Raw genomic sequence first — 22061 nt, 5'->3', positions numbered from 1 at the left:
AACGACTTTGCAAGCAGGATACATACAATTTCAAAGTGTAAACATTAAAGATACACAAAAGGTAGCAAACCACTAGGTTTAAAGTTCACAGCCCTGTTTAAAAAAAAAAGCTGCTTAAGAGTATCAGTCAAGCCTCAACTTTCAGTGCTTTGTGGAACAAATCCTCAGCATTGTAAAACTGTTGCCATACAGTAAATCTGTTCATGCTACAACCAGCTCACCAACTTGCCTGGCCTTTCACTACTTGCAGTGCTTCAGTCAGCTGTTATGACATTGTCTGTTTACATTGAACTGCATCTTCTGCAGGTGTGCTACCTCAGCCTGGTCATATTCGTATTCCTTCAGGACAGTGGCACAGAGACTGCACTCACTGTCTTCTAAGATGTGTGTCCACTGCATTCCACAGCACATTTTTTAACTTCATTGATTGCTCTGAGTTGCTCATGAACACACTCATTGCTTGAAATGTACCATGGCATTAAAGTAACTACAGCTTGCTGTGTTATGAATTCAATAGACTTCTCAATTCATGGAAATCACTGCAGTATGTCCCCACTAGAGTGGCTCTCCCTCAAGCTTGTGCTTGAGTACAGAGATTGTACCTTCCGTCACTGAGTTGTGCTAAAACCATTAGTTGAGTATATTTTTGTTACTGATGTTGTTTAGCTGTTTTGTTTTGCATCATTTAGTGATTTAGCGATTGTGTCAAGCAACTGGAAACTCGTATGAAGTATAAAGTTGCACAACAATAACTGAGCAGTAAAATCACATTAAAATCACACCCATGCATTTGTTACTGTGTGAAAAATCCTCTTATCAAATAGTAATTTCTTACATTTTTCCATTAACAGAACAAAATTACATGCAGCATATATTGAAACACAACCTAGACCTATGCATTTGGCCTTTTAATTTGCTTTCAGTATAAAACCCCCACACTTTCATCAAGAACTTAGCTTTCTGTGGTCTGTTTTCATTTTGTCATTCATCTTAGTAATCTGCATAGTCTGAACTGGAACTAATTCAACATCTATAATAGATGTTTGAAATGTTTTTGAACCTGTATTGGTGTCAGAACACCCTACATTGTCTGGTTTGTTGCTAAAGGTAAAATGAATTAATTTCAGTGTGCAGTAAGCTGTTGAATACCTGTGTCATTAGTTGTGATACTCCCAAATCTTCGTTCGTGAAGCCCAGCCATGATGAGTTGTGATACATTGTAAATGAAAATACAGTGGTAGAAAAGCATTTTAACTAACTGTCATAACTAGCCTTCCTAATGACAATAGGATAGTCACACTTTTCCTACATTGCTTACTAATCAGATCGCACTTTGTACTATTATAGGAATAAGTTGACAGTAGGATAATTTCCTATTCTGAGTTCACTTATGGACAGCTTAAGAGGTGTGGTCACCTCTTGCAAATGCCTAGATACCCTCGAAAATTTATAGGATAGTGGGATAACTTTAATTAAAAAGGAGGTTATGAAGTCCATAGTTTTGTGATTCTTTTTCTACCCAGTGTCAAGCTTAGACAAGGGACTCCAGGTTGCAATTTTGGCAAAACTAAACCAAAAGTTTGTTAATATATTTTTATTTTTGAATTGCAAAGACTAAACGAGAAACAAGCAGACACTGGACACTTAAATTACTTATATGGTTGTTATTGCCCTTAGTCAAATTAGAAAATTGACTTCTGAATACTGTGCTTTGTCTATGACTGTTAGACCCACATCCCAGAAGGTTCCACATCTGCTTGCCCTCTGCATTCAGAGATTTGGTGTTTGTCTCAGTAGCAAGCTACCAAGATACAGGCATGTTTACCCTACTGTTTTGAGGAAGGTACACCTCTCTGTTTTTCATGTGGTTTTATCCAAGTGTTATGTTTCCAAGCGTTAAATATTGTAACTAGTCAAGTGAAGTTTCAATAGAATCTTTAAATGGAAATGCACAAATGCAGAATTACAGTGTTAGAGTAATGCAAGGATTCTGACAATTTTGAAATCTTTTGGCAGTTATTTTACTACATAATCCTTATGAGGAAACAGCTGCTTTTTATCTCCAAATAGTGACTCTAGCCAAAGGTCTTCATATCCAGCAGAATAGATTTGTTGCATAGCTATGTAAGTTACAATAATATGCATTGTGATTTCTTGGGATTCTAGAATTAGTAAATTGCCCTCAAAGGGATTTTATTTTAAAAGTTTGTTTGGTTTCCTCATGAATCATCAGTGGTAGCAGCATTGGGAATCACTTGCTGATTTCTGACTTTAAAGGGAATTAAATAATGTGGGGATTTTATCTTGTTTTTCTAGGAACTTGGTTATTAGTATCAGTTAGAAACTCATTCTAGAGGTGTGAGGAATGAAACTGCTTTAGCTTGGTCCAGTTTCCATTTCTCTTCTACTTTGATAGCCTGCAAAATTGGCTTTGTTTCTGGCCTATGCTGATCTTACCCCACATGAAGCCAGTGCACAGACTTTCTATTTGTGTACTTCATAGTCAGTAGGGATCTATTCCTGCTTTCCATTGCTGCAAATACTTTGTGATAGCAGTTTAGCTTCTAGTCAACCTGATTGATTTTTTTTTTTAATGGGCTTTAGCCTTTCCTGCTTGCACCTTCCTAGTCTTTTTTTCTGTAATATCCTATGTATTCCATAATGCCTTCCAAGGCGTGCTGTCTTCTAAGCAGTCTGTTTGCTCCAGAGTTTCAGAGCATGTCTTTAAACAAAGCTAAACCACTATAGGTTCCATTGTTAAAACAGATCAGAAATCCTTCCTTATTTATCCTGACTGAATTTACAATAACGAGCTCTAATTGTGAATGAATTTGTCATCTTAGATTGGCACAATAAGAAAAATATTTTGGTAATTTTGTTTAAACAAAGTGCAATTTTTGTGCATAATGGCATTGCTTCAACTGCAAAATTTACTTTCTCTGGGGGAGATATAGTAAAATATTATTTCAGTATTCTAGTAGCTGCCTTTCAACTCCTAAGGATAGTATGGCTTCATTTTCTGTATTTCTGCGTCAGGCTGAGCAATGAGGATTTCAGGACTGCCTGCCTGTTTAGACTGCATTGCTATTCTGCTGTAGTGACTGGCTTTGCAAAAATACTGCTAATATTGATTAACTTAATTTAGCTTTAGAACATGTCTTATTTTAGCTTTAGAACAGCAGTGTTATAGTAGCAAATGAACATGATCCATATTAGGCAAGATGTACGGTTGCTTTGTTTTCATGTGAACCAAATGCAGATACTCAAGTGAGGTTAAGAGCTCCCTTTGCCTCAGTTCCTGATTCTCCTTCCCTCATAACGTAAATCATAAGAAACAAGGTGCACACTGTATACTTAACAGTGAGGGGTTTTTCAGATAAAACAGACAAAACCTCATAATGATTAATATACAAAATATAAAAATCATATTTATTTAAAGCATATGATAATCAAAGTATAAATTTAAACAGATTAAATAAAAATATTTCTACTATTAAGCGTTGTTTCTTTCATCAGAACCATCTAAAGGACCACCCATATGGAGGATCATTGATGCATCTCACTCACCGGCTTCCTGGACTGTGCATCTGATGTGGAAGGTAAAGCAACGTGATAAACTGCAGAAATTGAACATTCTTTTAAAAACATGAGTTTTTAAGTAGAGAAATGTGCCCCAACAACCTTGAGTAGGGTGGTGGGATAGTACAGGTTTTATTGATATGAGAAGTTACTTTAGTGTTCTTATTATAATAATGAGTTATGAGAGCTTAAAAGTAGAGATGTAAAGGCCATCAGTTAACTGACACACAGCTGTGATCCAGAGTATACAGAATACACTTTCAGATTCCTGACTTGTCCTTAAGGAGTCTGTGAATTTGGAACTTCCACTTGAACAAAGCAAACCTTCATGTTATGCCTTCTGCTGTAACCTAAAGCTTTGGTAGCCCTCTCTGGACAGTGAAACCCCAGCTGCAAAATCCAGTAAGCCTAGAAATCCTGCACAGGTCAGGCTTATTAAATACAGCACTCTATGTTTGCATGCAGTAGGCTGCTGCATCCAACTGGATGATTGGTCCAGCTGAGACAGGGGATGTAATATGGTCAGTCCCCATCCCCTGCTTTCTTTTGGTCCGTAAACTGTGTCCCAGCTGTCTTTTTATTATTAATTCTTCCCTATTGCTAGGTGGGTTGTGTGAAGTTACATGTAAATCAATATGGCATCATTTTCTGACACCACTTGTGACAATGCTGATAGGCACATGATCCTGGAGAAGGCCAGGGGTTGGACTTCAATGATCCATGAGGGTCCCTTCCATCTCAGGATATTCTGTGATTCTGCTTCTGATATTATTTAGCTTAGAATGGAAAAATCGCTACTTCTTTACAGTTTCAACAATTTTCTCTTAATTTTTGTGGAAACTGATAGTGTTACACAGAAACATAGTGTTTTTCTGTGTTGTTACATGACACAAACAAGTATTTTTCCCAAGCATAATGAAACTACTTGGGGTTTTTTGCTTCAGGTTCAACACAGCTTAAGATGTGAGACTCCTTTTATGTCATTGTGTTATAAAGTCACATAAAACAGAGGTTTTATCAACATATGTTATGCAATCTTTACAGAATAGCTTTTATTAAGTCACTAGGTGAGATTGTGATCCAAGAAAAATAGTATTTAAATGAAAAATAGTTTTAGAATTTACTGTTTTACAGAAATGAACAAGGGTTATTTATGCTTGTCTTAAATACACAGGTATTAGATCTATGTAACGTTTTTTGTTTTCAGAGTTTTAAATTGGGCCTCAAAGACAGTGAGGGATATGTCACGTTAGTTTAATCAAAGATGTGTTTCTGACAGGCATTGAAGCCTCCTGAAGCCAATGGAGTAATCTTGCAGTATGAACTGACTGTCAGAGATAAATCATCTCTCTCCAGTCCACTGAAGAAATTCAATGTTACCAGCACCAACCTTACGTTACAGCTGCCAAATGGAACTTATGAAGTGACTGTGATTGCCCGTAACAGAGTTGGGGCATCTCCTCCATCAGTTTTACTTATCCCAGCAAGTAATTCAAAAGGTTAGTGTCCTGGTAATGTCTATGTTAAATAAATCTGCATGGCTTTTGTTACAAAAAATCTTCAGTGTTGTAAAATTATACCTCTTACATGGAGACATAATTAAAGCATTACTGAATGTATCTAGAGTCTCACGTGTTTGTAACTGTTCCACCATTTATATACCAGGGAACATGTGGATTTATGTACTCACAGGGTCATTTAAAGCTATGTCTGTGTTTTACTGGGATTCGATCCTTAGAACTGCTGTGCCCTATATTTATTCCCTGTTGTTTTTTTCTTAGCACAGCAGGCATTTTTGTGTTCTTATTAAAAAAAAAAAAATCAAAGTGTTGTGGAAGCAAGCATTCTTTACTTCATGTATATATAGTTTTACCATTGCTCTTCTTTTGACTTCCTGATCTTCTTCCCACCTCTTTCTCTGCTTTTCCCAGTCTCACTCTCCCACATTTTCAGTATCTTGCCTGGTTGCTTTGTCATATGCTTCCACTGTTTCCTTACTGTTCGTGTTCCTTTTCATGTTCTTTTTATTATGCAGTAATAATAACTACAGGCTGGTTTCTCCTTACTTCCAGCCTTCTCTTTGACAGCCCAAACATTACCAAGAGGGGAAGCAAAAAAAAGTTTTACGGGTAGATGCTGCTTTTAGAGTAAACACAAGGGAGAGTCACTGGTTCTAAAACCATTAGATAATTAGTTAAGGGTATGATTCAAATAAAGTAGCATTGCAGACAGAAGTAAGCACTTAGTAAGGTGTAAGCATATAGTGTATATATAAGGTATACAAGTATATAACATCTATACTGTATACTTTATATTTATACTATATGTAAGATATAAATCTTAGTAAGGTACTTAAGTGTGACTGTTTTATACCCTTTAAATTCTCATTTTAAATTTGATTTCTCTCTGAAATAGACCTTTACTTTTGGAAGCAAGAAACATAGCGTCTGTGTACATGCAATGGGGCAACTTACTGTGTTGGAGAACAGAGAAACGGAGTCTAATTTCCCATATTCATATAGCCTAATACTGCTTACTTTGGATCTCTGATACAAAGATTCAGGTGTAAACCTCCAAATTTCAGAAAATGGTTTTTACAAAGGTTCTGTCAGTTTGCCGCCATTGCAATAACCCAAAAGTATCAACATGTGACAGAATATCTCTTATTATGAATATCTAGTGGAAGAACTGTCTGTATTGATCACTTTTCTGTTTTCTTTCATTACAGCTCCTGTGAAGAATCTTAGAACATTGCCTAAATATGACAAGTTGTGGGTAGGGTGGACTCCTCCTAACAATTATGTTCTTAAATATGTGATTGAATGGTGTGTGGTGTCCAGCCGCTCAGACTGCATCATAGAATGGCAGATTGCACAAGGAGATGTTCAAGGAATAGACTTAAAAGGTATTCAGCTCATAAGTGTACAGAAGTTTTACAGTGGGATGCTGTAAAAACGTAGTGAGTATTCTCATGGTGAAGAACATCCTCATGCTGATTAGAGTTTTGTGGTAGAACAGGAAACTGAGTTAGTGCTGAGGGGGTTTCTTTTAGTTTATCGTAGGTATATTTTTGTCGAACATATAACTGTATCTGATCTTGCATTTGGAAATATATATCATGTAACAGCAAGGGGTTTTATCTGCATTTTGGTTTTAGTCTTTTCATTCTTGGAAACCATTAAAATAGTGAACAGGCTTAGTTCCTTCAAAATCAAACTCTCTGATCCTTCTTCAGTTCAAATATTGAAACTTGATCAGCTTTACTGTTCTTTTCAGATTATGATCAGTAACTCAAATCAGTAATTTTGGGAGCTAGTGCTGCAGACAGATGAAGGCTTTTTATTTCAAATAAATTAGAAAAAGACCCCTGACTTCTTTGAAATCTGTTTATTAAATTTAACATTTGAATGTGAATTCAGTTCCTTTAGTTTTTATTTTGGAGCAATATGTCAATAAGCTCTAGAAAATACTCAGCTACTTTAGATAGAAGTGCATCTAATTAAACAGACAAAACTTGGAAGTCTGTTGTATCTGAAGTAAATGAGAAGGATGGTGGGCAATTTGACTGTCTGAATAAACAGCACCTTTTAAATTCCTTTCATTAGGTATAAAGCCGTTCAAGTGTTACTTGATAACTGTGTACCCTCTGTATGCTGATGGTCAGGGAAGTGGACAGTCTGTGAAGGCTTATCTAAAGCAAGATCGTAAGTACAAAATCATCATCTTGGAGCACATAAACTGACCTCGTTGACAAAAAAATGAGGCCTTTGCTTGAATGTGGACTACGTAGTGAAAAACAGTCTAATACTTCTGACATAATTGATCTAGTCTCTTCTGTTCATATCCATTCTGCTTATTTACAGTATTTAGGAGTTAAATAGATGTCTGTGGCTGACGCTTTCTCTTTTTCCAACCTTTATCAGATAATCTGACATGAGTTTATTTTATTGGTATAGTGATATTTATATGCTGATTTATTTTAAATTTCACGTATAAAACCAAGACTAATTAACTTCAGTTGAAGATTTCATGTGATGTGGTGATTATTCTTTTTCATATCTGTTTTCCTGAAGGTTTCTTTTTTAAAACATCTTTGTAGTTTTTATATTGTCGGAAAACAGTGCTTTCCAACAGAGTTAGTCCAACTATTCAATTGAAGTTTTTATGCAGTAGCAGTTCAGTGCTCGTTGATACACTTGCTTCTGTGGATGCAAGGCTGCCAAACAGGAACTAATCTTCATCTCCCGTTACAGGTCCTTCAAAAGGACCTACTGTTCAGACAAAAAAAGTAGGAAAAGCTGAAGCTGTTTTGACATGGAGCCATCTCCCAGTGGATGAACAAAATGGATTTATCAGAAATTACACCATACTTTACAAAACTATTGATGGAAATGAAACAGGTACCAAAAAACAGAAGTGGTTTGTGGCATTGAAGTGTTTCATCTGTCTCTTTCCTAACATTTGTTTCTGGAAAAAAAAGATAAAGAATCAAGTGTGGTTGACAGTTTCTTCTGATAACATAAAGCTGATGTGTGGGTCATAGTTCTCCATCTAGAACAGAAACGTCCCTAGCAGAGAATTCAGAACATTCAGTCTGTGTATAGCAGGGTACTGTGTTTAGTTTCTGAAAGCTGATTTGTGGATATTGTGCTCCCATATTTCTGTCTAAATACAGAATGAGATGGTGGTATATCAAGATGATGACAGACCATTCCAAGATATAAGAGGAGTTGACTGCATTTAACTATGATAAAACCTTAAAAAAGGGGGATGGGGAGGAGTTTAATTGTCCTTCTAGAGCTATAGATCACTATAGTACTGATATAAATCATTTTGTTTTAAGTACATCTTAGTTTTCAGTAATGTATATAACCTGCAGGCATGAGACAGGGAGCTAGCACTATCAAAATTTCCTTCCTAGATTTGTTTAAATTAGAAGGGCCAAGTACTTATGCATACCCTATGTCTTATTATATTTAACCATGGGGTTTTTTTCTAGTTAGTAACCAGCTATTTCTAATTAGCTATGTATTTGGCCTACTAGACACCTTTAAGCCTCAACTTTACTACTAGTTTAGTTTATTGGTGCATTCTGGGGAAAAAATCTCAGGGAAAATGAAACTAAATATAAAATAACATCAAAAAAGACTAATTTAAAACATTTGAACAGAAACAGATGAATCTCAGCATCTCTTGTACAGATTTGTAGTCTTTCTGTGTGTTGTGTTTTCTGTACAACCACACATTCTGCTAAAACTATCTTGTACATCTGAAATCTTGAATGTCTTAATGCTGCTGTTTTTTTGGAGATCTAATAAATGTTACAGAAAACTAGTGTAAATTTCTCCCTCTCTTCAGTTGTGACAGTGGATCCTTCCAAAACAGAGTATACCCTTTCCTCTCTAACCAGTGACACACTGTATACTGTGCGGATGATGGCATCCACAGATAATGGAAGCAGGAGTGGTCCTGATTTCACATTTACTACGCAAAAATTTGGTAAGGAAGAGTGGCAAGTCTCCTGAATAGCTCTTCTTATGTTGTCAGGCATGCTGATTTCGATGTGTTTTGTGTATACTTTAGGTTATAGTATTGTTTTGCCCGGACTTTTCATGAGTCATTAGGATTTACTCACTGTTCTTGTCTCTTCTGGTGTCCAGTGGCACCTACCCTGGTCAGAGTCTTTGTTTTAATCTGAAGATAGGTTGGCCTTTATTACCCTGATTCGGGTGTCCTAAGAAGCTGCAGACAGGTGTGCTTGGATGTTGATCTGCTGATCTAGGTTCTAGTCAGCATATGCCATTCTTACAGCCCTTCCTCAGGTTCTGCATTCTCCTTCATATTACTATTAAAGTTTGCTACAGTTCTTACAGAGACTCATTTTGAATACTTAAATTTGAATAGTTAAATTTATTGTATGTTCAGCTTTAGAGTGCTTCTTATTTGTAATGGTCAGAGCAACATTATTAACTGAATTTAGTTGTGGAAGATACTTCTTTAGATTTAGCAGAGTTATTATTTTCTGTATAGTGTTGCTCTTCCCTAAGCATTCTCTAAGGTTTACTTAAGAATATGTATGACATTGGAAGGAATACATAATAGTAGTGCAGACTTAAGTGTTTGCAGGCAGAGGTTATTTTCATGTACAGAATAAACTGATGGATGAGTAGTTACTTTGCTTACATTACTTATTTGACCACGGCTATGTAATGGAAGCCAACAGGCCACTGAAACCCCTGGACGGCAGACAAATTGACATAGACATTACTGTCATACCTGCCCAAACCGCAAAATTATTTGCTCTGTCAGTATTACAACTTCTAGATCAACCCATGTTTTTTGTTGATGCAAGGCATTATATTTTTAGGCCAGAGCTCTTCATATTTTTACTAATAAATAAGCTCTTTTCCTTCTAATGTGAAGCTTGAGAATTGAGTGTTGAAGGTGTGTTCAATTTCAGGTTTTCCCTGATCCTCTGCTGAGTTCCTTAAATGTCAAAGTGGGCTATAACTGCTTCTCTTCATCTTCTTCAGGGAAAGGAGAAATAGAAGCCATAGTTGTACCTGTGTGTCTAGCATTCCTGCTGATTGTGCTCCTTGCAGTTCTGTTTTGCTTCAACAAACGTGACTTGTAAGTATAAATGAAGTCTTTCTCTTATACTTCCTATATTTCTGAGCATAACAGAAATGTTAATTCAATACCAGACAAGTAAGTATTCTGCAGGTAGTTCAGAAAAAAAAGGTAAACCACACATACACTGATTGGCATTAAAAACTTCTGTGTTTTCCTTGAGAAATCAGGGCCTGTTCTGATACTGATTTCTTACTGTTAACTGCACACATACAGAATGTTCCGTGACTCAATCCTGTAAGTAAATTCCTGCTTTTCTTGCTAGAGTTGGTTAGGATTAGGTTTGTTAGGTTTTGATCGGGGTATACTGTCTGTATTTTCTCAGTCATCATATGAGTGGAATGATGGTCCCTAGTTTGTGAAGCACAGGAGGTCTATTTGTTAGCTCTATTTGGGCTATTTAATTACAGTGTTAACAAATATTAGGCTTTACAGGCAAAAAAAAGTTAGGCAGACATCTCGATCTACCTTGCATAACCTCAGTCAAATTCTGTGTCTGTTTGCTTTCTTCTGGGAAACAACCTGCCTGTTCCCTCACCCCACAGCTCTTGTCTGTGTCTTTAACCAGAATGGCGTTGCTGCAGTGTTTCCCTTGGCAAGGAATAGCACCTCTCTGATGTCACCAGTCAACTTCCTTTCTTTCTAATTGAAGACAGCATTTTATGTCCTTTTCTTTTTGACATCTCTGCTGCTCCTAAAATCAGTCTTATTGGACATTAGTTGAAAAGCACATCTTGCAGTGTTCTTCATAGTTGTCCCAGAGAGGATCTGTTGTTGGAGCCTGTTTATAAAGAGCAGGATAGGTGCATCAGGTTCAAAGTTGGTTTTTCTGGGGGGGATGTATGAACAGAAACTTCTGTTGTTAAGTGACAGTACTTTCTTAAACTTTAAAGTTACAAAGCAAGTTTTTCTTCAGTACTTTCACTTTACTTTTAACTGTGAAGTTATCTTAGAATTTGACCTGTGATATTCATAGTTATCTTAATGAAGCAAGAATGTATTTTTATACTGATGTGCATCATAGACTCTACCTAAGTAATTTTTCTGTAGATTCTGGAGTGCTATAAATTTGAAAATCCCTTGCTGACTGTTACCATTTGTTGTTTTACCTTATGTTGGATGGCTGTGTCTGTGTGGAGGAATTAAATGCAGTGTTATGTTTTGCTGAGTAGTACGACCATACAAGGAAGTAAAGTATCATAGGAAGCATTCCTATTTGGAAATAAATATTCTTGCAAAATTGCTGTGTAAAGGAGTGGTGTCCTGGATTATGCTGTACTTGCTATGAACATGGGAATTTGGGGAGTGCATCTTGTAACTTTTCTGGTTTTAATCCTTTGCAGAATTAAAAAGCATATCTGGCCTATAGTACCTGATCCATCCAAGAGTAACATTGCTCAGTGGTCTCCTCAAGTTCCAGCTAAGGTAGTACTCACCTTTCTGCATTCTGTATATTCCTAGTTCGCAAGGTTTCAGATAAACTAACCAATGGGAGTTTTCTGTCTTCTAGCACACATGGATTTCAAGGAAAAACCTGGATGTTAAGTTTCATTGACATTGTGATACAATTTGGTTAGAAGACTTTATTGCATAGGTAGATTCAGCATTAGAAATACATTGTGAATTAGATTCAGTTTACCAGTTGGAAGGGCCAAGTCCTAATTTACTTAATCAGGATTAACTAAACAATTCATGATTCCCATTATTAAAACCCTAGAGTCTGACTTGTTTGCACAGTTCACTCATGAATGAGAGTGAAAACTCCAAAGAGTTTCTCATGGATGAGAAGATAGCAGCAAAATTTGTGCCCTGTGAATGAGATAGCAAATTCTATTCAAGAAATTTTGGCTAATTTCTGTGAAGAAGTGCTGTGATGTTGAATACATTATTTGAAGTAATGTATGGTTCTCAATATAGAATGTTCCTGTGCTGTATAGCAAATGGTTCTATGCTTACAGCTCTTCAGGATAATTAAATGAGAGCAAAGCTTGCCCACACATCCACTATGATTTTAAAGTAGCAGCATAATTAAGACTTTGCATTGGGAACAAGACTATGTCCTTTATCATTTAACAGATACTTTGGAGATATTGCCAGATTTAGTAAAGATAAAACTTATATGAAGAGATTGAAAGCCATTAGAGAATAAAAATTCAGATAGTTAATGAGAGTGTTGATTTTTTAACATGACCTTCCTCTTAGGCAACATACATCTTTCTTTCAGCATAACTTTAGTTCCAAAGATCAGATGTACCCAGAAGGCAGCTTTACAGATGTAAGCGTCGTAGAAATAGAAGCTGATGACAAGAAGTCTTTTTCAGAACAAGATTTAAAACCCTTTGACTTACTTAAAAAAGAAAAAAGTACTTCAGAAGGGCACAGCAGTGGTATTGGAGGATCCTCCTGTATGTCTTCTCCCAGGCAAAGCGTCTCTGACAGCGATGATGGTGAAACGGCACAAAACACTTCAAGCACTGTACAGTATTCAACTGTAGTTCTTAATGGCTACAGAGATCAAACTCCTGTACAAGTCTTTTCAAGGTCTGAGTCAACTCAGCCACTGCTTGATTCAGAAGAGAGGTCAGAGGATCACGCTGGAGGAGATGACAGTCCAGCACAGAGGCAGCAGTATTTCAGACAAAATGGTGGTCAGGATGAAACCAACAGAGACAGACCATGCTTTGACAGAACAAAGCAAATTACTCATGCTAATGAGGGGGATCTTGTTGGATTTGTACAACTGCAGATCTCAGGTCAGAGTTCACAGCCATTGGGCCTTGGGATGGAAAAAAATACCCAGGAAGCTGCTCTATCAAATGTTTTTCAGGCAAGTACTGAAGGACAAACTGTGAGACCTGAAACAGTGGAAGAAAATCCCCTGTCAATTGATGAAATGCCAAAAAGTTACCTTCCACAGACTGTGAGACAAGGGGGCTATATGCCTCAGTGAGAGAAGAGACTGGCTCTGTTTAGGCCTTCATTAGTGCCTGTTCACATTTTCCCCTGTGTTTCTGATAAATTAAGCTAGGTATTTTTATCTGAATGCAGATGGAAATATTGAAATTAAGATTAATTTGACAAAGTACAATAAGGACTGTGTTTTTGTGGAAAATTTGCAGTCCAGACCTACTGGAGACTTACTTTTATGCACTACATAAAATCTTATTTCTAGATAGCTGAACAAGCCTTTGTGCTATACTGGGGGTTTTGTGTCTTTTCATACCAGAATTTCACATGAATGAAAAGAGCAAGTTTTAATTAATCACATCAGCCAATAGAAGAAGTACTTCACCTCCTAGAAGTACTTTGATTTGTGACAGTGTACAAGCCTAAAAAGCCAACTCTAGTTGTGCAGAGCACCTTTGTGCACCAGTAAGAACTAAGCTTAGTATTCTGACATGGAATACTTGTGTCATATACTTTTCAATAACTTGTTTCACTTACTGAATTTTGACTTGGCCCAGTGCCTTAATTTTCAGCTTACCAGACATTCAAATCATGTGTTTAAAAATTATAAAAATTAAATATAACTTGTGGTGTGCAAAGAGGAAAACAACAAGATTGCTTGAATCTGAATGCTACTACTATTAACTGATATTTTATCTACATTTAGATGTGTATACAAATTAACTATATAATAATTTGGCCTAAAAAATGTGCCTTGCAACTTGATGCATGGCAATTCAGTCTCATGTTCAGAAATTTAAAAATCAGGTGACAACACCGATTAACAGTTATTTAAATCATTTTGTATCCCAATCACTGTCTGATTCTACAATATCTCTTTCATCATGTCTTTGTTTAATAAATGCACCTTTGCTGTATACAGCTTGAGAGGCAAGTAACAAGCTTTTACCATTTTTCTAATACCTCAGGAGAAAGGGAATATGACCTTTTTCCTGATTGACTACAACTATTAGTGTGCTGTAGCCTCACTGCTAATACTGCGGGACCTTCTTGAAACTGAAGGCAGCCAAAGCATTAAAATCATTGACTCTTTTGAAACTAAAACCAAAACCTGAATTTGAGCTTTGGTAGAATGTATCTATTAGCAATCACGAGCCACAAATAACACCTAGGGGGTTGTTAAAATTCCTTACTTTTTTCTTAATGTCTCACTTTTTTCCTGCTCTTATGGTTTTCAATATTTGAAAAAGGTGAATTTCTTGGAAACTGTCTCCACCAGTATAAAGAAAAATTAAATTACGTGACAATAAACCCCTTTTCCAGTGATAATCAGAAATTGTATGGCACTCCTAAAGATTTTTTTGAATTATTTTTAAGCCTAACTTAGACTAGTCAGCTTTCTAATCTGACACTAATAAAACTGTATTCCAAAACACTAAATGCTGTGTTGTGAGAATAAAACAAATGTTTTATTTCTCCTTCAGCAAAAGAACCATATATTTAAGACCACCTGAAACCTTTTGTGCTGTGACCTCTGGTACTGCTGTTCTGCAGAGCACTTGCTAAAGGCCCTGGAAAGGCATGTGTCAGTATCATTTCATCTTCTCTTGTTCTTGTCTGACAGCTTGCATGGAAGGGTGGGTGTACATATAAATGTCCATGTGTCTTTTGCTTCTGTTACAAAGAAATTCAGTGCAAGAGTAAATTCATAAGATTATCTCTTTAAGACTGGTATATTTAAAACAGATAAAGAATACAGAACCTTTAACATTTCAGTATTCCACAGTTCGTTGCTCCTGACAGTATTTTTCTGTATCTGGGCACTTTTTTTTAAACTAAAAGGCTATGTTGCAGCTTACTGTAATTACACCTTTCATCAGAATAGTCCCCTTCCTTTTCACCCCACTGCACCTCAGCACCTTCAAACTCCCTCACAAAGGGCAAAGGTATAATGAAAACTCTGCTGTCATGAGGCAGCAGAGACCATCCTCCATTTTTTAAGATGTTTAAGGAGCATTTCTTTGTCAGAACATGTTCCTCTTGGAAAGAAATAGCAGTTACTTTAGTGGGGGATGGGTTGTCTTTTCTATGCAAACTTTACAGTGACTGTAGAAACCACAGGTAAAAGGGAAAGTCTCTGTTGAGCAGTGTGTGTGCTTATTAGAACTGCCCAGGAGCCACAGCCATTTAACCCATCTTCTCATTTCTGAAATATTGTAGGCCACAACCTGGCTGTGTAGCCTAAACATTGCTTCAAAGGTCTGAATGTTTCCAAAAACGTGCTCATGATTTTTTTTAATTGTTTTTGTGATCCAAGGATGCTAGATTTTGATAGCATTTGTTATTTGAGGGAGAATGTCAGTTATTCCTTAAGTTGCTAGTTGCCTTTCTGCTAAAGGGGAAGGCATTTTATCCTCAGTTGCTGTTAATTGTGGACCATTGCTAATGTTAGAGCATCAAGAGATTCTCATTTTTAAAAGTCTGTGCTAACAAGAGTTCTGGCCTGTCAGTTTTGGTATTTTTCTTTGATGTTTATGGGCCAGTGGTAATAAACTAAGAATTGTGCAGGAGTGGATCCTAGAGAGAGTTCTGGCTGGCAGTTATATGCTCTAACTTGAGCTTGTGCATTTATCTAGGGCTAAAATACTAAAGACTAAGCAGGAGATCCTGGTGAGTGAACAGCTTTGAGAAGCCACAATACATATAAATAACAGGTTTACAGCTAGTTCATAAACCTATGTGCCAAATATATCACATAATGTTCAGGGTTTAACTTGATTTTGTACTTCAGACTGTAAAAATCTAATTGTATCAAAGAATTGGATACAGATTTTTAAGAGTATCTGTAGCATAATTATAGCAATCAACCGAAATTTTCTGAAACTTGGGCCTAACATAGTAATTAAAAAGTTTTCTCCTCCTCTGACTAATGGCTGCAGTGTACTTTACACAATAAAGGCATTATTAAAGTAAAATCACACTTCAGTGTAGACACTTTTATCCATCTTGACTTCCTGGACTGGAATTTTTCAGGTAGGGGTGGAAGAATAGTTGTAAAGACTCTTAATTCGGTGGCAGGAAAGGGATGCTAGTAGAAATATAAAGTATTTTCCTGTATTAGCATATTTGAAAAATCTCGTACGTGCAGGCTGGCTAAGGCTCCACTGTTTACAAGGGAGTAAGTAGTTCTGTTGTGGTGGTTCTTTTAGACCAGAAGGTGATTGGTGTTGTTTCTGGACCGTGTTGGTCCACTTTCAGGGCAGTTGGTCTAGAAATATCCACTCCCACTGTAGTGAAAGTCTTGGGACTGTTTCATACACCCTAGAGTAGAAAACTACACTGCCTGTTAGGCTTTAACATGGCAGCTCAAAGCACAGCAGAGCAGAATTTTTTCTAAACTTTGTTCTGAAGAGCTTTGTGTCAAGTATGTGCTAGGTTGTGCTACAGGAGCCTAGCAAAAGCTGGAAGAAACTTTGGCCCTGGGAGGATGAGGGAGTTTGCATGCAAAGGCTGAGGCCCATTCTTGGGTACTGGAGAAGCCCCATGACCTCAGGTGGGGTGTGGAGCTTCAGCTCTGACTGTAAATCATGAGCATTGCCAGGCGATTAAAACTTACATTTAGTATGCCCAGTATGTGGGAATCACAAGCTGATTTAAATTCAGTAACTGAGCTTGTTTAATTAGTGCCAGGTCTTGAATATCCAAGACCCACATCAGTATGTGCTGCTGCTATGCTATAGACTTCTTAGTGGGATCTGAAACTCCAAAGACTGTCAGAATGTTAATAGCCTGCCCCACTCGAGGATATATGCGTTTTACACTGTATTTTATGTGCATTAAATGGGACTAAATACACTAGTTTATTTCCCCTTATTAGACAGTGGTTGTGACTGAGATTAACTGTTATTTGGACACATTCCTTTAAGTGTGTTAAAAAGTTCTCTTGACTGATCAACTGTAAAACTTCATTAATCCTTGTAACCTCTTGTCTGTCTGCAAGGATGGATACATATAGCCATTTTAAATTCCCAAAGTTGCTTTTAGGGTTATTCAGAAAAAGTTTATGTGAAAAATATTGAGTCTTTTGTCATTAAACAGCTGTTAGGGAGTGATGGCCAAGCTCAGAGTCTCCAGCTTTGCTGTTGATCCAGAAAACTGCAGTAAAGTGGAGGTATAAGTGCAAAAGCCTGGAGAAGTTTGAAATTAAATATCTTGAATTGGACTCACAAATTCTCATTTCTCTTCCTTTAAAGTGAAAACATCAGTTTAAAAAAAAAAGCTGAAATGCATGTATATTCGCTATGACTGTTGTTTCCTTTGTAGTACTTGTGCAATCTGAGCCATTCCTGAAAATGAAAGCAGTGCTGACTTCATGCACAAGGATGCATTTCTAAGGCCACCAGATTTGATAAAACAAACTTAAAAATAATGACAAAGAGACAGATTTCAACAATTATCCACTTCCCCCCCCTTAACTGTAGTGTAGAGAGAGGGTGGGCAGCAAGTACCTCCCAGAATGCAGCCTTAGCTAGTACTTGTATTTATTTGCAAAGACAACCTTGAAGGGGATATATGCAATAATGTCATTGCTACTCTGCAGAAGCACACTTCTGTAACAATAGATGAAAAACACTTATGGCACAACTGTTGACTGATGGCTGGAAAGCTCCACATCCTCCTGCTCAGCCTAAAGTGTCAGCTGTTCTCCAGTGATCACTGCTGTGATAGATGAGCATTCTCTGCATTGTTGAAACTGGTAACACCTATCACTTTTTGTCATCAAAGCACATTTGTTAATGGATCTAGTCAACTTGCCGTGTTTTTTTTAACACATCAGTTTTGTTTACAGTGTCACATATAGCCTGACACTTTGATACAGCCAGGGATGTCTGGTAACCAATTGCTTTTATTTGGGGATAAGGAGTTACTGGTCACCCAATTTGCTGTGCCAATATATGCATCTAGGTAAGCAGAGGTGTGCGACACAGGAACAGATACACCAACAAGGAAAGTGCCTTGATGCTGGATTGGATGGCTAGTGAATGGTGAATGTAAACATTAAGTTAAATTTTACTATGTACTTTAAGTAAGTATGGCTGATTAAGCTAGTGGTAATTTGAATGCCAGCTTTAAAGGGCTTGCGTACTCCAGCCAGAGGTTAAACTTGTAAATTGCTGCATAAGCTGTCTCTGTATGGAAATGTGTTTTAATACTAGTTCACTGTCTTCATTCTTTTGCAAGCTGCATGCATATTGTCATATAAAATCTGCTTTTTACAATTTATTTTATGGTCAGTTTTGAGTGTCTTCTTCTTTGTTACCTGACTGAGCCTGAATATTGCATTTCTGTAGTACATAATACACAGAAAGAAAACAAAAAAAATTCCATACATACCTTGTGTCCTGGAGTCAGTGTTTTGTGAGGCTGACTTAAATACTAACCAAGAAAGGAGAAGAGTCTGGGTCACTACCTCATAGGCATGAGAGACCATGACCATGAGATGCCACGATAAAAGGCTACCTTTGCACATGTGGGCATGTTCATCAGCAGGCGAATAGCCTTTAGTCCTGTCTTTGTAATTGCTCCTGGAAATAGAAGTATTGCTGTCTACCCCCACAGACTCATTTCCAAGAAAGGTGTGACAGAGCTTGTCTGTGATAGCTCTGTATGACACTGCTCTCAGTACTAAAAAAGCAGAGGTGGACCTTCAAAGGCTGGTCAACTTCCCAAAAGGCTTCAAGGTGGGAGCAGCTGGGGAAAGATAGCATCCCATTCCTGGCTGAAACTCTCATTTGAACAGACTCAGACCTGTGTGACACTGAGGGAGCGTGGGGATGGGGGTGTTATGTGTCACCAGAAATGATTGCTGCCACAGAAGAGCCAGCTGAGGCACATCATGTGCCTCAACGCTTTGGTGGTATTAGGCGCAAATAAAACACTAGACTCCTTTTCCAAAATGTTAGTTTAGAGCACAGTAGTTCACTTACTACTGTTTCACAAAGGGCCCCTCAAGCTTCTACAGAGACATAGCATTTTTTGTGTGTCCTCCTCCCCTGCACTCAGCTGATTGAGCATTAGTGTGGTTGTGCTTCACAACTGCAGGACAAAGTGTGCACAGAAGTGGAGGCAGCAGCTGTGTCTTTTACAGACTTCTTCCTTGCTGCCAGACCAATACTGAAAACACATACTTGTGCAGTGTACACATTAGAATGCCAGAAGCAGCCCGGTTCCTGGAAAGAGTTCTCCACTCTCCATGGCAGAGGTCAGCAGAGTCTGCTGTGGAGGAGCAGGGGATGTGCCTAACCCTGAGCTAGCCTTGGAGTAGCCTGGGTTTGTCCAGCCAGGATGGTCACTGAGAGCAACACAGCACAACAGCCTCAGGATGGTGCACAGGAGCCCTGCCAACCCACACTTACAGGGCGATGTGGTGGGAGGGTGGCTGGGGGATTACTGCTTCGTCCTGACCACTGACAATCACAGTAACGTGGAATCTCTCTGCAAAAGCATCTTCTGTGCGTTTTCCAGACATTTGTGATGTTAGTGGCAAAGTGATCCAGTGCCTTTCTGACTTCCCAGCAGTCTCCATCTACCATGAAATAACTAGCAGAGCCAAAATATTCCTCCCACTCCCTACAAAATAGCTAGGAAATTCCTGGCGCAGCCAGGGAGGCTCTGAGCACTGATGACTCAACTGGGAGATGCAGGATGACTTTCAAAGCCAGTTAATCTGACTCCAGGCTCGCCTGGAAAATGAAAACATGCTGTGCACTGGGGTAGCAGGCATCACCCTGGTTTTCCTTTTACGATAATGCCTGAGTCATGCAGTGAGATTGGGCAGGAAGCTGGGTCAGGGGCCAGCAGAAGGTTTTAGTAAGGGGACAGCTCTGCAGGAGCCACCCACCCAGCTCCAGCAGCACTCAGCCAGTCCTCAGGTACCACCAGCACAGCCCATTACTGAGTGCGCAGTGACATGGGGCAGGTTCTGAGCACCAGAATCCCAAGTAAAGCTCCTCAGAGAATGCTCTTCAGGGCTGCAAGTGCCTGGAGCACTCATTACTGCCAGGATGCAGCCAAGCAGCAGACACAAGCCAGCATCATTAGCTGGGGCCAGTGAGAGAGCACTGTGGTATTGGGACAGTGGACTGGAGTCTGGACTGGAGCCTGGGCATCTCCTGGGAACCAGGCACGCTACAGATCCACTGCTTTCAGGAGCACAGTGCGGCCCCAAGTCTGGCCTCTCAGGGCATTTCTGGGGGGTGGACCAGCTAGGCCCCAGCACTCCACAGCCTGTTCAAGCCTCCAGGACCATGCCAAGATATGGCGGCACATGTTTCTTGTAATAGTCAGACAGGCTGACTGCTCCAGTAACTGTGGTTTTTTTAATATTTATTTTCTGACAGTTTAGCAAGTCCCCTTGGCTATTCTTCTTCCTCTCCATTTGTCAGCAAAAGCTGTTATGTTCTTCCATCACCTGCATTCCTGAGTGGGATAATAAATCCCGGCCCAATGGGCAGGCTCAGCACCTGCCTGCTGCCAGGCAGGTCACAATTCCACAGCCCACTTGGCACACCATCCCCTTGGATGGGGCCACACAATAGCCAATCCACATGAAACAGGCCCAGACTACCGTTTCCTTGTCCCCATGGGCTGATGAATATGCTGGGGTTCACTGACAGGAAGGCTGTTCTCATGCACTTCTACAGCTTGAATCACCGCCCTGCTCTGCCCAGATAAGTAATCACCACTGACCCAAGCAATTGGCAAAAAGCATGGGACTCATGAAGACTATTTCTGGATCAGACCTGTGGCAGTAAAACTCTTCCTGCTTGAACAGACGCAGCTTTTTCCTGTGTTTGGAGGAGATGCATCATTGGTGAAAGAACATGTGCCTGGCTACATGTGCACCAAAGAGCCATGGGGACCACCCCTCTGTGCACATTGCCTCTCGCCACCACCACTGCAGGACTCTGCTGTGGATGAGGCAAGGGTGCTGTTTTGGTACTAAGACAAACTTCCCTAAATGGTGTCACTGTAATAATCTTTAAAGCACATTCTGGTCACACTTTATTATGGATTACATGAAGCTTCCTGTGTTCAGGCAGACACCTGAAGAGGCTGCCTCTTCCCCACCTTGTTCTCCCAGACACAAGGACTTGCTGATAGCCCAGCACAAAAGCAGATGCCTCGAGAGCCTGCTCAGGACATGGCTCTTTCCGCATGTACCCATGCAGCTCCATTTGCTGCATGTGTTTTTACTCCTCTGTTTGCTGGATATCTTCCTGAAACTATTAACGTTCCTGCATGTGTCAGAAAGCCTTTCCATTTTATTTAAATTAATTTCATTTAGATAGGTAATGCATCGGTAAATAAAAGCAAATCGAATCATTACATGAGTATCAGCCTTTAAAATTAGCCTAATCCATCTCTTCACTGCTTTAACCACTGACTTTCTTTTTTCCCCTCTATATGGGCAATTGTAAAGGGCACGAAGAACACAGAGATATGACAGGTTACACACTATGGAAAATTTGCCTGTAAGAAGGCACTCACTTATATCAAAAAGCTTGACAAATTCCTGCTCAAAGAATTCAAAGTTCTGGGTAGTTAAAGGTAAACTCAGATTAAAAAAGACTGAACTTTTTATTTAATTAAAAATCTGTTAAGTTCAAAACATGACCTATTAATAATTTATGGGACATAAGCCTTTAGGTCAGAAAGGAATTTCCAGTATGATACACAGAAGAATGACAATTCTGAAGATGCATCAATATATTCTTAAAATTACGCCACAGTCTGATCTCTATTAACCTTGCAAAGACCCATACACTGAAGAGTCATTTTCTATATTTTAAGGAGGGGTAAAAATGGGCATTTTCCAGATCAGTGATGGTGAGATGAAATGAAATTTAATAAAAAATGCTCTCTAGCAATAATAGCACCAGGTT

The 22061-nt window shown here is 38.6% G+C and overlaps 1 protein-coding gene across 2 annotated transcripts in view; it reads left to right on the top strand.

Moving 5' to 3' along the window:
• IL6ST (interleukin 6 cytokine family signal transducer) overlaps positions 1 to 18399 on the top strand; it is a 33532-nt gene extending 15133 nt beyond the window's left edge. The window contains exons 8-16 of one of the 2 annotated variants that reach the window (XM_064641034.1): positions 3517 to 3599; positions 4859 to 5078; positions 6308 to 6484; positions 7185 to 7283; positions 7833 to 7979; positions 8938 to 9078; positions 10113 to 10209; positions 11553 to 11634; positions 12434 to 18399. In XM_064641034.1, coding sequence (XP_064497104.1) covers positions 3517 to 3599; positions 4859 to 5078; positions 6308 to 6484; positions 7185 to 7283; positions 7833 to 7979; positions 8938 to 9078; positions 10113 to 10209; positions 11553 to 11634; positions 12434 to 13159 — 1772 coding nt within the window. In that variant the 3' untranslated portion in view covers positions 13160 to 18399. Of the gene's footprint in view, positions 1 to 3516; positions 3600 to 4858; positions 5079 to 6307; positions 6485 to 7184; positions 7284 to 7832; positions 7980 to 8937; positions 9079 to 10112; positions 10210 to 11552; positions 11635 to 11719; positions 12375 to 12433 lie in introns of those variants that run through there. The other variant, XM_064641035.1, reaches the window with a different exon arrangement.
• The last annotated feature ends 3662 nt before the right edge of the window (positions 18400 to 22061 follow it).

The sequence above is a fragment of the Pseudopipra pipra genome, chromosome Z (assembly GCF_036250125.1).
Source record: "Pseudopipra pipra isolate bDixPip1 chromosome Z, bDixPip1.hap1, whole genome shotgun sequence".
NCBI classification, from domain to species: domain Eukaryota; kingdom Metazoa; phylum Chordata; class Aves; order Passeriformes; family Pipridae; genus Pseudopipra; species Pseudopipra pipra.
This window is presented reverse-complemented; position numbering and strand designations above follow the sequence as displayed.